The 13,248-nt window shown below is 42.6% G+C and overlaps 1 protein-coding gene across 1 annotated transcript in view; it reads left to right on the top strand.

The window, feature by feature from the left end:
• FBXL7 (F-box and leucine rich repeat protein 7) overlaps window positions 1-12,746 on the top strand; it is a 141,807-nt gene extending 129,061 nt beyond the window's left edge. Inside the window, exons 4-5 of the mRNA XM_068161979.1 lie at window positions 3,958-4,569; window positions 9,732-12,746. Of these exons, the coding sequence (XP_068018080.1) occupies window positions 3,958-4,569; window positions 9,732-10,468 (1,349 nt within the window). The 3' untranslated portion in view covers window positions 10,469-12,746. The remainder of the gene's footprint in view (window positions 1-3,957; window positions 4,570-9,731) is intronic.
• The last annotated feature ends 502 nt before the right edge of the window (window positions 12,747-13,248 follow it).

Here is a 13,248-nt window from a genome sequence, read left to right as displayed (position 1 = left end):
CCCCTCTCTGGTTCTGAAATCAGGGACTACATACTGTTGTCTGGAGCAGAGACTAGATCCTGGTTTAAATAATATATATTTAAAGGCTTCTTTTCTCCAGATGTATATTAATTGAGAAACAACATTGGGAAAAAACCAAACCCTTTAAAATAAACCAGATTCCTAACAGAGTAAGAAAACTCCCTCCAGTGCATTTTCTTCCCCTGTGTCAGCTTTTATAGTTCTGTATCTGTCTTTTGAGATTTCTTTAAAAATTGTTAAGAAATTCTCTCTTACATCAACAAACATTTTTTAGAGCCCAAGCAAAGATTTAATAATAAGCATCTTGCACAAAGGATCGGTCATTGGAAAAGGGGCAAAAGTCATATTTATTATTGGCACACTGGTGTTAAGTTGTCTTGTCCCAGATTAGCTCAGCCTGTTAGCCAGCAGGTGAAGATTTGGATTTGGATTTGGTGAAGAACCAAATCCAAAGGAAAACTCTTAGAGATTCAGATAGTGCTAGAGGAAGCCCCTCCAACAATACTTTGAAAAGACTGGGAAATGTGCAATGCACCCAGTGTTCTGCTGAAGTTTTGAATGCTAGCAAAGAGCTTTGCTATTGTATTCATTTCCCCTTAGGGGTGTACAATGACTAGAAAGTGGGAATACCTCTAGTTTCAGAGTTTAGCTGAGTTACCAGCAAAATTCCTGTCAGAGAGCATATTGCATTAAGGGCTCATCAGACCAATAACACACTCTCTACTCTCTCGTTTAAACACAGTTACAACACTACTGTCTTTTTCCAAAATACTTTGGGGTGGAGAGACATGGTGCCTGCATAGGCCTGTGTAAGTGTCTGTCTGGAAGTCTGTGCCCCAGAGGTGGAGGCAGCAAGTTTCAGATGATGCACTTCCAGAATTGAAGGTAAAGGAAATACAGGATGTGCATCTGGAGCTGCTATACTAATGAGAGGATTAAGAAAACGTGGAGCAAGAATGGAGTATACTCATAAAACAGAAGGTCAAACACTTTTTAGCTCTAGGTCTAGGTTAAAAAAGTTAAGTTAAAAAACACATATTGGTAACTCATTATGCATCCAGAATGTCTAAGGTATTGATTACTCGCAGAGTGCCCAGGAGTGATGAAGGAATGCCACTTTTAAACCAAAAGGAGTAGAGACTTATCTGTATTAGTTTGGTGCTTTGATCACCAGAGAAGGGGAAAGAATTAAATGGTATTTTTTATACTTAAATAGAAATTTAAAGTAGAGAAGAATGTAACCTTACAGAGATTTTCAAGTGTTTCTAACAATAACTGACTAAATGTGAGTTTTCAAAACATACTTGAAGGATGTATTGCAGAAGATAATCATTCCCACAGTACTAAGAATTTTTTTACAGCAGATGTTAAAAAATGAAACTAAAATTAAAAAATTATTTTAGTTCAGTCTGTTTTGTGTTGTAGAAACAAATGTTTGCTCTGTGAGTTTTGTTTAATTCATTCTGCGTTCCTGTTTTGTGCTGCTTTGCAAAAACAAACAAACACCAAACCAAACAAGCAAAAGGCCCAAAGCAAATCAAAAATGAGGAAAGGAGAGGAATTTGCAATACCAAATATATGTAGTAGTGGAAGACACATCCAGCACTTGAAAAAAATGTGTATACAATTGTATTAGAAGTATCCTTGTCCTACAATCTCAAGAGAAGAGGAGAATGTGAAGTCTCCAAGTTTGTCACATCTTCTCCATTTTTTTTCAGCTTCAGACACTGTGGTGGTTTTGGTGGTAATCTGAGAGGTTGAACATATGGTAACTCCTTGCAAAAATTAATCTGGATGACCATTGCCTAAGTGTTCAGTGAAGTCGGTACTTGCCCACAGCAGTCTGGCTGCTGCTGGGGTTTTGGGTTTTTAATTTCCAGCTGCAAATTTCATTTTTAAAATGCCAGAATATACCAGATACTTTGCAAATAACATTCCTCAATGCAATTACTTGCAATAGCTGCCAGGTATTAGAAGGTCTTAGAAGGGAGCAGAGTGTTTACAAAACCCACTCTGCACAGAGATACAGTTCTTACTCAAAAAATACACAAATTCCAGGGTTAAGTCCATGTTGTTATGGCATAGACTCACAAGCACTGAAAAAATGTTTTTTCCCATCACCTGCTGAAATAGTTGAGTTTATAAGTAAAAATGAGATACAGGAGAGGAAGAGGGAAGGAGCTGGGCAGTATAGGTTTTCCCTACACTGTATGAAATGATGATTTTGATCTCTCTGCAGCTGAACTGGGTGAACTTAGGCAAGCTGCTGGACTTCGTGTGTAGGGTTCTTCAGCTAAATAGTCGTGCCCCTTGCCCTTGCCCCTCTCTGTGAAAATGAAGGCCTGTGGTTGCTACTGTTGTATTGTAGTTAGTGAAATCACACCATGCTTGTGCTGGGCTAAGTAAAATGTGTAATACATTGATCAAAATGTACTACATTTTAAAACTCTGCCTAAACCCAGATTTTGTTAGGTTCGTTGAATAAATTAATGACTCTACACTGTTTAGCCTGTATGTATGCTGTCACTGTCACAGAGCTGTATAATTGGTGTTACTTAAGGAAGGGCTTTGCATGCTTCCATAAAATGTCTGAACGCTGAAGTGACAACAGAAGATGTGGAGGAGAGCTTGGTGCTCTCAAATCACTGTTCTTGTGGGGGTTTTATTTTTGTTATTCCAATGGGCACTGAACTGTGGTCCCTGTATTCACCTCTGAATGGTGCAGTCCTCCATGAAGAATTTTTATTGAGAGGTCGGAGGCAGAAAGCATGTTCTCAGCAGCAGCATTCATCTCTCATATACTGATTGCATCTTGTGCAACATAGTACTGAATCATCTCAGGGTCTCTAAATGTATTGCCAATGGCATTTTCTTGGCTATCAAAATTATAGCCTAGTTGTCTTCCTGTCTTTTACTGGCTTTTCTTGGAGAGCTGGGAGGAAGAGTGGAAGTGACTCATAGACAGCAATGTCAGCACAGAGGTTAAACAGGAAAGACAACCTTTCTTAATAGCAGAGGCCTTTCATTTTTGTGAGTGCTTTTTGCCCATAAAGTGAAATAAAGAAAGTAAAGAAGTAGCAAATTTGGCTTGTGCATTGTCTTTTTTGGGTTGAGTGCTTCCAGTGTGACAACCATCCGGAGCAAAAAGATTGTGCAACAACTCTGAAACAGTTCAAATTGTTTCTTTGCCACTTACTTTTCTGGACTGCACCCCCCCAGCCCCCCACCCCAATCAACTGAAGTATACTTTTGTCCAGTGGAAAGGAGTATTTTCTGCATGCAGATGAAGAGAGGAAGCCAGCCTTCCTTCAAGAGCTAGTCACTGGGATCTTGATGGAACTGCTGAGTCCCAGTTTGCAAGAATAAAAAATTAATTTCTTTAATGACACATGAAAATATGGGTACAGGGCTGTGCTTTTCACAGGTGTGGTGAAGGAAGTAGTATTTGCCTTGTGAGCTCTTCTTTGGCCTCTTCTTTGGCTGAAGGAGCTAAGGGATGAAGGACCACCATATTCCTACTTTACCAGCTCACAGCTGCATAGGTAATGCCCAGGTTATGTGAAAAAAACCCCAACCTGTGACTCAAATGTTCTCATTTCTTGCAGTGTTTAATTGAGGGTGTGAAAAATTAAAATCCCAGGACTTCTGCTGCCATCTCTACTACAGGGCTCAGACCTTTGCTAGCATATGTTTGCTAGCACACCTTTGCTAGCACAGATAGGGAGGCATCTTTGTCATGTACCCAACACTAAGGTGAACAGTGTTTTCAGAGTTTAAGATAAATGTTAAAAATATGTGTTTCCTCACTCTCTGGTAAAAATGACTGCTTAACCCCCACCAAATTCCAAAGCCCACTGGTGGGCTGGCAGGGTGCTGTGCTATGCAAAGATCTGCATCTGTCCACTGCTTACTCTGCTCGTGTGTTTTATCTTTCAGACTCCGACCTGAGCATGCGGACACTGAGCACACCCAGTCCAGCATTAATATTTCCACCAAACTCCCCTGGTTTCCAAAATGGCAGAGCATCATCAACATCTTCATCCTCAGTCACTGGGGAAACTGTTGCCATGGTCCACTCACCGCCTCCAACCCGTCTCACTCATCCTCTTATCCGGCTGGCATCCAAGCACCAGAAGGAACAGGCCAACATAGACCGGCTGCCTGACCACTCCATGATCCAGATATTCTCCTTCCTGCCTACCAACCAGCTGTGCCGCTGTGCCCATGTGTGCCGCCGCTGGTATAACCTTGCCTGGGACCCACGACTCTGGAGGACTATTCGCCTGACTGGTGAGACAATCAACGTAGACAGGGCTCTTAAAGTGCTGACCCGAAGGCTTTGTCAGGATACACCCAACGTATGTCTCATGTTGGAGACAGTAATTGTTAGTGGCTGCAGGCGGCTCACAGACAGAGGACTCTACACCATTGCCCAGTGCTGTCCAGAACTGAGGAGGCTGGAGGTATCTGGCTGCTACAACATCTCCAATGAGGCAATCTTTGATGTCGTGTCACTGTGCCCAAACCTGGAACATCTGGATGTGTCAGGTAATGGGAAATATTTCAATATAGATGCCTTTGATTCTAAAAGCTTCACGTTTGTCAAGCCAGTGGCCTCACAACTTCACACTTTCCCATTCTGTATTGTCTTTTGAAACTGTAAGGCTATTCTCCCGACAGAGTAACAGTGGCACAGGCACCTCTAGAATCTCAATGCCTCAAATGTCAGTAGCACTTCTTAAGTGGCCAGGCTGCCTCCAGTGGAGACAAGCTAGCAGAGTTGGTCCATTCAAATAACATGAAGAGTACTCACACATTTTTGCACAAAGCACCTCTGCAAGGGCCTACGTTGCAGTCAGTGCTAACTAGACTTCATATGGTGAAGGCTCGTTACTGGGCAAAACTGTTGCCCTGGTTCACTCGCCACCTCCAATCCGTTTTACTCATCCTCTCAACTGTCTGGCATCCAAGCACCAGAAGGAACAGGCCTTCATGTGGTGAAGTTTAGTTACCTCAGAAAAATCTCATTTTCTTTTTTTTTTTTCAATTTTTATATGTAACTTGAGGAGAAGCTCCAAATCAGTGACTGGCTTTTGTGTGGATAGAAATATCAGTTGTCATCCACAGCTAAACTTCAAGATCCTCTTGTTTCCCTTGCTATTTTAACCACATTTAGCTTGGATTTTTTTATTGGATTTTTATTTTTTTAATAGTGTATGTATTTGCTTGGTGACTTTCTGCTTTTCCTTTCACCCAGTTACAATGTATCACTGCAGCTGATTAGAGCAGCAGAAATATTTTAAACTATTTTCATGAGACCTGTTCTGGGGAAGCAAGATGATTTTTCTCAAGATCAGCCACACAGAAATACCTCTCTGCAAATAGGTTGGCACTTAATGGAAAGGTTGTAGCCAAACAGAGCACTGAGGTAAATTTGGCATTCAATACATACTTTTTTAATCTCATTGCTATCAGTCTAATGTTATTATTAACTGTCTGGACCAGATTTGTCATCACAGAGGTACTGGTGGCAATAAAGAGGATGATATGGGGATAGGATGCGATGCCAGTGAGTCACCAGTACCCAGATGAATGGACTTTTTCCAAGGCTGCTTTACACTGATTTGTGTTCTTTTATTTCTGCCTTTTTTATTTTTTTAACTGATCTATCAAGATAAATAGCAACAAATCAGAATGATAAACCACCAGGTGATACGAGCGTCCTGTCTCATGGAATCTGTTCACAATGAGCTTGCATACAAATTACTTACTGTTACTGACATTACTTCTGGACACACTTTCAGGCTGAAGCATCTTCAACACCAGGAGAAAATGTCCGTGCCCGTGTGATTTATACCTACATATCACTTTGAAGGTTGGCTGTATCCCTGGCATATTCATGCTTTTCTTCCTACATCCTCTAGGGTGCTATGGACAGTTGAGCGGCTTAAGTATGCTGGGCCTCAAGAGATAGGACAAGCAGCATTGCTGAGCTGAGAGTGAACTGCCCTGGCACACCAGTCTGTTAGCTGACACTCTGGGTACATTTAGGGGCTGGTAGGTGGCTGAAAATGCATTGGTCCTACTGATAGATAAGGCCTTTTCAAAAGTAGAGTAAATGAAAAGATGATACCACATCTTGAAATAGATTCTTTTGGGGCCCCTCAGTTTAGGAAGGATGTTGACTTGCTGGAACGAGTCCAGAGAAGGGCAACGAAGTTAGTGAGGGGCTTGGAACACAGCCCTGTGAGGAGAGACTGAGGGAGCTGGGGTTGCTTAGCCTGGAGAGGAGGAGACTCGGGGTGACCTTATCGCTGTCTACAACTACCTGAAGGGGGGTTGTAAACAGGCAGAGGTTGGTCTCTTCTCCCAGGCAGCCAGCACCAGAACAAGAGGACACAGTCTGAGGCTGCACCAGGGGAAGTTCAAGCTGGAGGTCAGGAGGAAGTTTTACACAGAGAGAGTGATTGCCCATTGGAATGGGCTGCCCGGGGAGGTGGTGGAGTCGCCGTCACTGGAGGTGTTCAGGAGGAGACTTGACAGGGTGCTTGGTGCCATGGGTTAGTTGATTAGGTGGTGTTGGGTGATAGGTTGGATGCGATGATCTTGAAGGTCTCTTCCAACCTGGTCTGGTCTATTCTATTCTATTCTATTCTATTCTATTCTATTCTATTCTACTCTATTCTATTCTATTCTATTCTATTCTATTCTATTCTATTCTATTCTATTCTATTCTATTCTATTCTATTCTATTCTATTCTATTCTATGTTTTCTGCAAAGCCTGTTACTTTCACACCTGGTGTCTGTCCCTAGGAGCTCATCAGTTTCATCCAAAGTGTGTAGGCTGCCGTCCTTGAATTTTTTTCTGATCAACAGGACAGGAAGGTAATTTTAATCTCACATTTTTCTTTTTGGAGCAGGTGAGGGGAAAATCCTGGATTTGAACATGCTTAGAAATCAAGAGTGTTTTGGGTTCAAACATGTCTTTTGCTGCCTGTGCCTGCACGTGAATTGAGGATAATTTATCTCTGGGGGTCTTGTTTTGAGTCCACTTTTTTTCATTCTGATGTGGGTGATTTTGGAGGATCTTTTGGAAGTGTTCACAGTTGTACATATCGTTGAATAATTCTCCACTTGGCAGCAGTAACACCAAAATCTTAAATGTCAAAACCAGATGTTTGTATTAACTGTAAGAGTTTTCCACAGTGTAAGTTCTGTCACTTTCAACATCCACTTTGTGAGCAGGTCTGAGATATCTCTACAAGCTGGTTGAGCTTGACTGCAAGTTATTATCTAACACACTAGCCAACATTATTTTTTTTTTCAATGTGTTTGTCAGTTTCTCCTCCCTTTAAAAAAATCAGTTGTACTTACTTTATGGAAAATCCTGCTAAAAGGGCTTTGGGGTTTATGTTTTTTCACTACTTAGGACAAAAAATATTGCAGATCCAGGAACCTGTCATTTTGCCTAAGATTCAGACAGTTCTATGTCGACATGGACTCCTTCTCTGGTGAAATAATTTGGAATATCCTTCCCATTAAATATTTTACACTGTAGCCAAAATGACTAGGCTAGCTAGCTAGGATGCTGAGTGTGTCAAAACAGTGATCACACACTGATGTACGTGACTCCAACCCTGCTGTGATACTCCTGACCTATTCACTTTCTGATTGTGGTTATTAAAGCATTCTCCCTTCTTGCCGGAACGTTCTCCTTGGCCTTGTGGACTCCTCATTCTTAGTTAGCTAGATTTTAAAATCAAATTATGGTCAGCATGCAAAATAACCAGGCTTAGCTTCTTAATCCAGCAGCCTCCTCAGGCAAACGCAATAGTGACAGCCAAACCAAGTCCAGGAGAAATCTGCCTAGGTGCTATCTTCTGTGGAAATCCAGCACAAGGATGGGAACCCCTGTGGTGCATTTTATATCACCTACTCCAAAGAACATATTAGAGGTGAAATTTTCATACCATTAGCACTGTACTGCTTCCCTTTAGAAAATTTGCTTTGCATTATTGGGCATGTGTGTAGTACTTATTTGAAGGCAAATGTATTTCCAAAGATTGCACCATAACATGGATGGATCTGCAACACAGTCCGAAGAGGGAAGAGCAGCATTCAGTTTTATGAAGATGTTATTCGTTGAACAAAGTACTTTGCTTCAAGGTCCCAGAGATTCTGCATGACCTGTGGACAATTTGCCTGTTTCATTGTGTGAGGACTAAGGTAAATTTTGCATCTGTTCAAATAAATTTGAAGCCTAAATTAAAGATCCAGCTGCAATATCGGACTGTTAATGTAGAAATCTAATTGCAGGTGGTGAACTGTTTCAAATCCGTATCTCATGCTCCTTACCAGCATTTTTGTGATCCCTCTGAATTATCTAGAGATTTCTTTTCCTTTTTTTATTAAGACCTGAAGTATACCCATGCCTTCCACTAAGCCTCTAAACGAGAAGCTGTTGTATCGAGTGGTATGGATTTGGGTCATTCACTTTGAGCATGGTCCCATTTTCGAGGTGGTCTCAATGCATTGTCATGCTCTTTATTTCCAGAGTACAGTATCTGTCAGTGTTTCTGGTACATGGAGCTCTAAGGCTAGCATCCTAACTTTTCTGGCTTTTCATGGGTCACTTCATCCCCATTGGCCAGTGTTTCACCAATATAGAAAAGCTCTTTTTCTCCCTACCTGAGGTCATCTCTTTAGGCATAAACTGCAGAATCTATCTGAGTAGACATTTATGGCTAAAATTCTTGGACCTTGATCACTAACAGGTAAATCCTCCCTTCCTCCTTGCAGCTGTTCCTAGCTATGCCAATGTAATGTGCCTAGCTGAACCTGGCACAGTTAAGAATTTCCCTTCAGGAGCTTGAGGCTGCCAGTTTGCAGTAGAGCAGAAACAGCACTTTCCAAAGAAAGCTTTCATTCACTACCATACACAGCGCGGAGGTTAAAAATAGGGGAATCTTGTGAGCATGGTTTCCCCTTTAATCTAGCTCTTTATCTTTCCTTGCAAGGTCTGGTGTTTCTCTTCTGGTCTAGTTATGTCCATTTATGGCCAGACTTTCTCACTTGAAACAGTTCTTTTCTGCATCTGTCCATGTCTTCCCATGCCCTGGCCATTCTGTTGGCTCCTGCTGACTCTCCCCATTGTCCTTAGGTTTTGCATCCTTCCCACACTGCAGGCTTGGGGCTGGATTCACATCTGCTCTCCAAATGTTTCTTGGAGAGCGGGTGGGGTTTGTCTTTTTTATAATGGCATTGGATGGTAAAAAAGCTTCTGATGTTTGTTTACAAACTCAGCCAGTCAGCCATGAGACTGCCCCTGATTAAAATGCTGCATTGGTTGTCATGCAGTAGCATTTTCTCAAACTGGCACTGGATTTATATTGCAGTTACAGGTGGTAGGCCATCCCTGGATAAACCTAGGATCATCATTTTACGTTTTGGATAGGGACAAAGTTGCTCTGTTGCTTTGCTAGTGCTCAAAATCTCAAATCAACCTCTCTGACTTCAGTGTAGTTCATCATTTCCTATGGTGTAGAGATGCTTCACAGCAAATCCAGGCTAATCATTCAGGATAATTCTGTTCTCACAACATGAGGATATCTACATCACATTCAGCACACAATTTCATACCCACCTTTCCAGTCCTGCAGTGTGATGTGCTTTTACTGCTTGCTTAAATTCACTGTGTTTTTCCACCTAGGCTGCTCCAAAGTAACATGCATCAGTTTGACTCGCGAAGCCTCCATCAAGCTGTCTCCCTTACATGGGAAACAAATCTCCATTCGCTACTTGGACATGACAGACTGCTTTGTCCTGGAGGATGAAGGACTGCACACCATTGCTGTGCACTGCACTCAGCTGACCCACCTGTACCTGCGCCGCTGCGTCCGCATCACCGACGAGGGTCTCCGCTACCTGATGATTTACTGCACATCCATCAAGGAACTGAGTGTGAGCGACTGCCGCTTTGTCAGTGACTTTGGCATGCGGGAGATTGCCAAGCTGGAGTCGCGTCTCCGATACCTTAGCATCGCTCACTGCGGCCGTATCACAGACGTGGGCATCCGTTACATAGCCAAATACTGCAGCAAGCTGCGCTACCTCAACGCGCGGGGCTGCGAGGGCATCACGGACCATGGCGTGGAGTACCTCGCCAAAAATTGCACAAAACTCAAATCTCTAGATATTGGCAAGTGCCCTCTGGTCTCAGACGCCGGCCTGGAGTTCCTAGCCCTCAACTGCTTCAACCTGAAGCGCCTGAGCCTGAAATCATGTGAGAGTATCACGGGGCAGGGCCTGCAGATTGTAGCTGCCAACTGTTTTGACCTGCAGATGTTGAATGTGCAGGACTGTGATGTCTCTGTTGATGCTCTGCGATTTGTTAAGAGGCACTGCAAACGCTGTATTATAGAGCACACCAACCCTGCTTTCTTCTGAAAGGACACCCCACACCTGTCATTACAACGCAGTATTAAAACCACTGATGTATAAACATGTGTTCCCATATTCAGTAATGCTGACTTTTCTATAGCTCACAGGAATCAGCTTTCCTTTTATGTCGTGGGTGAAGGGGTTTTCTAGAGGACTAATTTGTTTGCTTTCTATATGATCACTTTTTAAGGTGCGGTAGGTCTCCATGGAGAGGCTACCTTAATGCAAAAGCAATGAGTGCTCAACATCCCCAGTGGGCTGCATTTTCGTAACAGCCATGACCTTGTCCCAGGCTACAGTAGCTACCTCCAAAGGAAATAGCACATAATCCCTCCTTTGGAAATGTTGCTAAGCTGTGTCAAATACATCTGAATTCCAGCTGAGCTCATGAAGCTGACTATGCAATATGTGTCTGTGTTCTCCAGCTTCTTCCAGTATGGCTGATAAAGCGTCCCCTTGTCTCCAAGTAGTTTTCCTATGGTAGTCATCCATTGTAGTCCCTCAGGAAATACTGGGCAATGTTCTTAAATGTACTTGACTGATACAAAACAAGATCTACTGGCTATTGCTGAGCACTCTGTTGAATGAATCTGGAGATTGTGTCCATGCATGAATTCCCTCGGACAGCCCATCTCCAGGGCATCACTACTTGCCTTCATTTAGAGATCCACCCTCTTCTGCACGTGTAGCACCACTGTCTGCTAGGAGATAGGGACTTTTACTATGCAATAACATACTCACCTGAGTGAAGGAAAACAGATGAGATATTGGTGCACTGGCAAAGGGAAAAGCCAGCAAATTCATCCTGAGAAGCTGCTGTAATTCTGAAACAAGCTGAGATAGCACTGTACTACACTGGGGACTCTCTTGAGGTGTTGTGGAGCAGCTTGCACAGAGCAGTCCCAGTTGCTGTGCTGTTGGGACTGTTGCCAGAAATTCTTTGTTCCTTCACTGTATCTCTTCAGCAGCTGTGGCATCATTGCAGCTGACACTCCTTGAGCAAGCCAGACATGTACATTGAGGCAAATTCAGTGTGTGCTCTCATATGCATAGAAACCTGACCTTTTTCTGTGGCCCTCTGTTCAAGGGAGAGATGACTGATCTCAAGATTTCAGAGATATCAGCCTGATGCTCAGTAACTCCCCCGGGGACAGAGGGCCTTAGAGTGTTATTCACATTAGATTTAGTTTTTGTGAAACCTTATCTGTGTGTGTTCCCTTAAGCTGCAGAAACAGCTGCTGTTCAACAGGAATTAAAATGCCAATGTTGCCCTGTGACACTGGGAGCCTCCTATATTCTCATGGTCATCCAGTGATTTGGAGGTTCCCCCCATCTCACTGTCTCCTTCCCGAGAGCATGTGGCCATTGCATGATTACTTTCTTCACCATTTTCTAGCAGCTGTTTCTCTGCATTTTCACATGTAATGCTCAGATCTGAAAGCCAGACACGTTAGGGATGATGATATTTGCAGGCAGACCCCCTGCACCTGACTGACAGATGAATTCATACATTCAGCTCAAAAACTATAAACGTCTTGGTAGAGAACATAAGAAGGGAAGCCTGGTTTTCATAAGCACTAGTTCCACCATCTCCAGACAACACTAATAAAATCATTCATATGAATTGGAAATCCATATGCTTAAGAAAAACACACAACAGCTGAGGAAGCAATGGCTTGGACATGTGTCTTCAGTGGGAGCCTACCCTGCTGCTGCAAAAATTCCTGTAATTATGTGTGTTCTCTCGTTTTGAGTTGCTTAACATACGAGATGTAATCAGCTCTGAATTATAAATCAGATTGTACTAAAGCAAAGAGGGCCATGGGAAACAAATTTGTCATTGCTACTTTCACTGGTCAGTGCCTAATAGGGGTTGATACCATCCTTTGGCCAGTTACTATCATGTTCCTGTGTTTTTAAAACTGGAGATTCTTCTCCAGCAAGTAATGCAGTATATTTTATTCAAGGCAGCTGTATTCTCTGTTCAGCCTTTATCTCAAATGGCCCCAAGGATAGTGAAATGTTAAGCCCTTTCCTGAGGATGGTGGGATTTTGAGCCATTTGCACTCATGAAATATAAGGCCTCATTAGTGACATTTAGCTGTTTATTACAAAAAGATAAAGAAAGCTACTTTTCTGGTTATGCTAAATCGAGTGAATAGTGCTACATGGTTTTTAAGGTTTCTAATGTTTAAATTGGTCTGTACTGTACAAACCTCACTATAAAGCCTTAATTTGCTACCAAGAAATAAAGCAATATATTGGTAACTAATGAGCAGTCATCATTTGCACTAATTGATTAACTCCTGGTAAAACCAGAGAAGGTTGAATGATTGTAAACCTTCTCTTGAAAGGCAGAGCAGTGAATGAGCCCATCAGTGTATCAGGTAGGTAGATAACAGTACTGAAAAAAAAAAGGGGGGGAAAAATGTTGGAGATTGTGACCTTACCCATCTGCCTCTTTAAAATTTTCTCTTCCTCATGTGGATCTTCTTCACCCTGAAACATAATCAGTAACTGGAAGTTGCTCAGTGCCAGGAAAAGACATGGAGCAGATCACCGTGAGTGACATCGTGTGTCACACACCAGACAAGAAGATGATTTGGCCCAGTCAGCATGGGTTCATGAAAGGCAAATCTTGTTTGACCACTCTGATCGCCTTCTATGACAAGGTGACCCAGCTGGTGGATGAGGGAAAGGCTGTCAATATTACCCACCCTGACTTTAGTAAGCCTTCAACACAGTTCCCACAGCATTGTCCTGGAGAAACTGGCTACTTATGGCTT

Source organism: Melanerpes formicivorus, unplaced genomic scaffold (genome assembly GCF_026170545.1).
Source record: "Melanerpes formicivorus ecotype bairdi unplaced genomic scaffold, bMelFor1.0.p_v2 SCAF_61, whole genome shotgun sequence".
NCBI classification, from domain to species: Eukaryota; Metazoa; Chordata; class Aves; order Piciformes; family Picidae; genus Melanerpes; species Melanerpes formicivorus.
The sequence above is the reverse complement of the archived record's forward strand: the minus strand, read 5'-3'. Positions and strand labels throughout refer to the sequence as shown.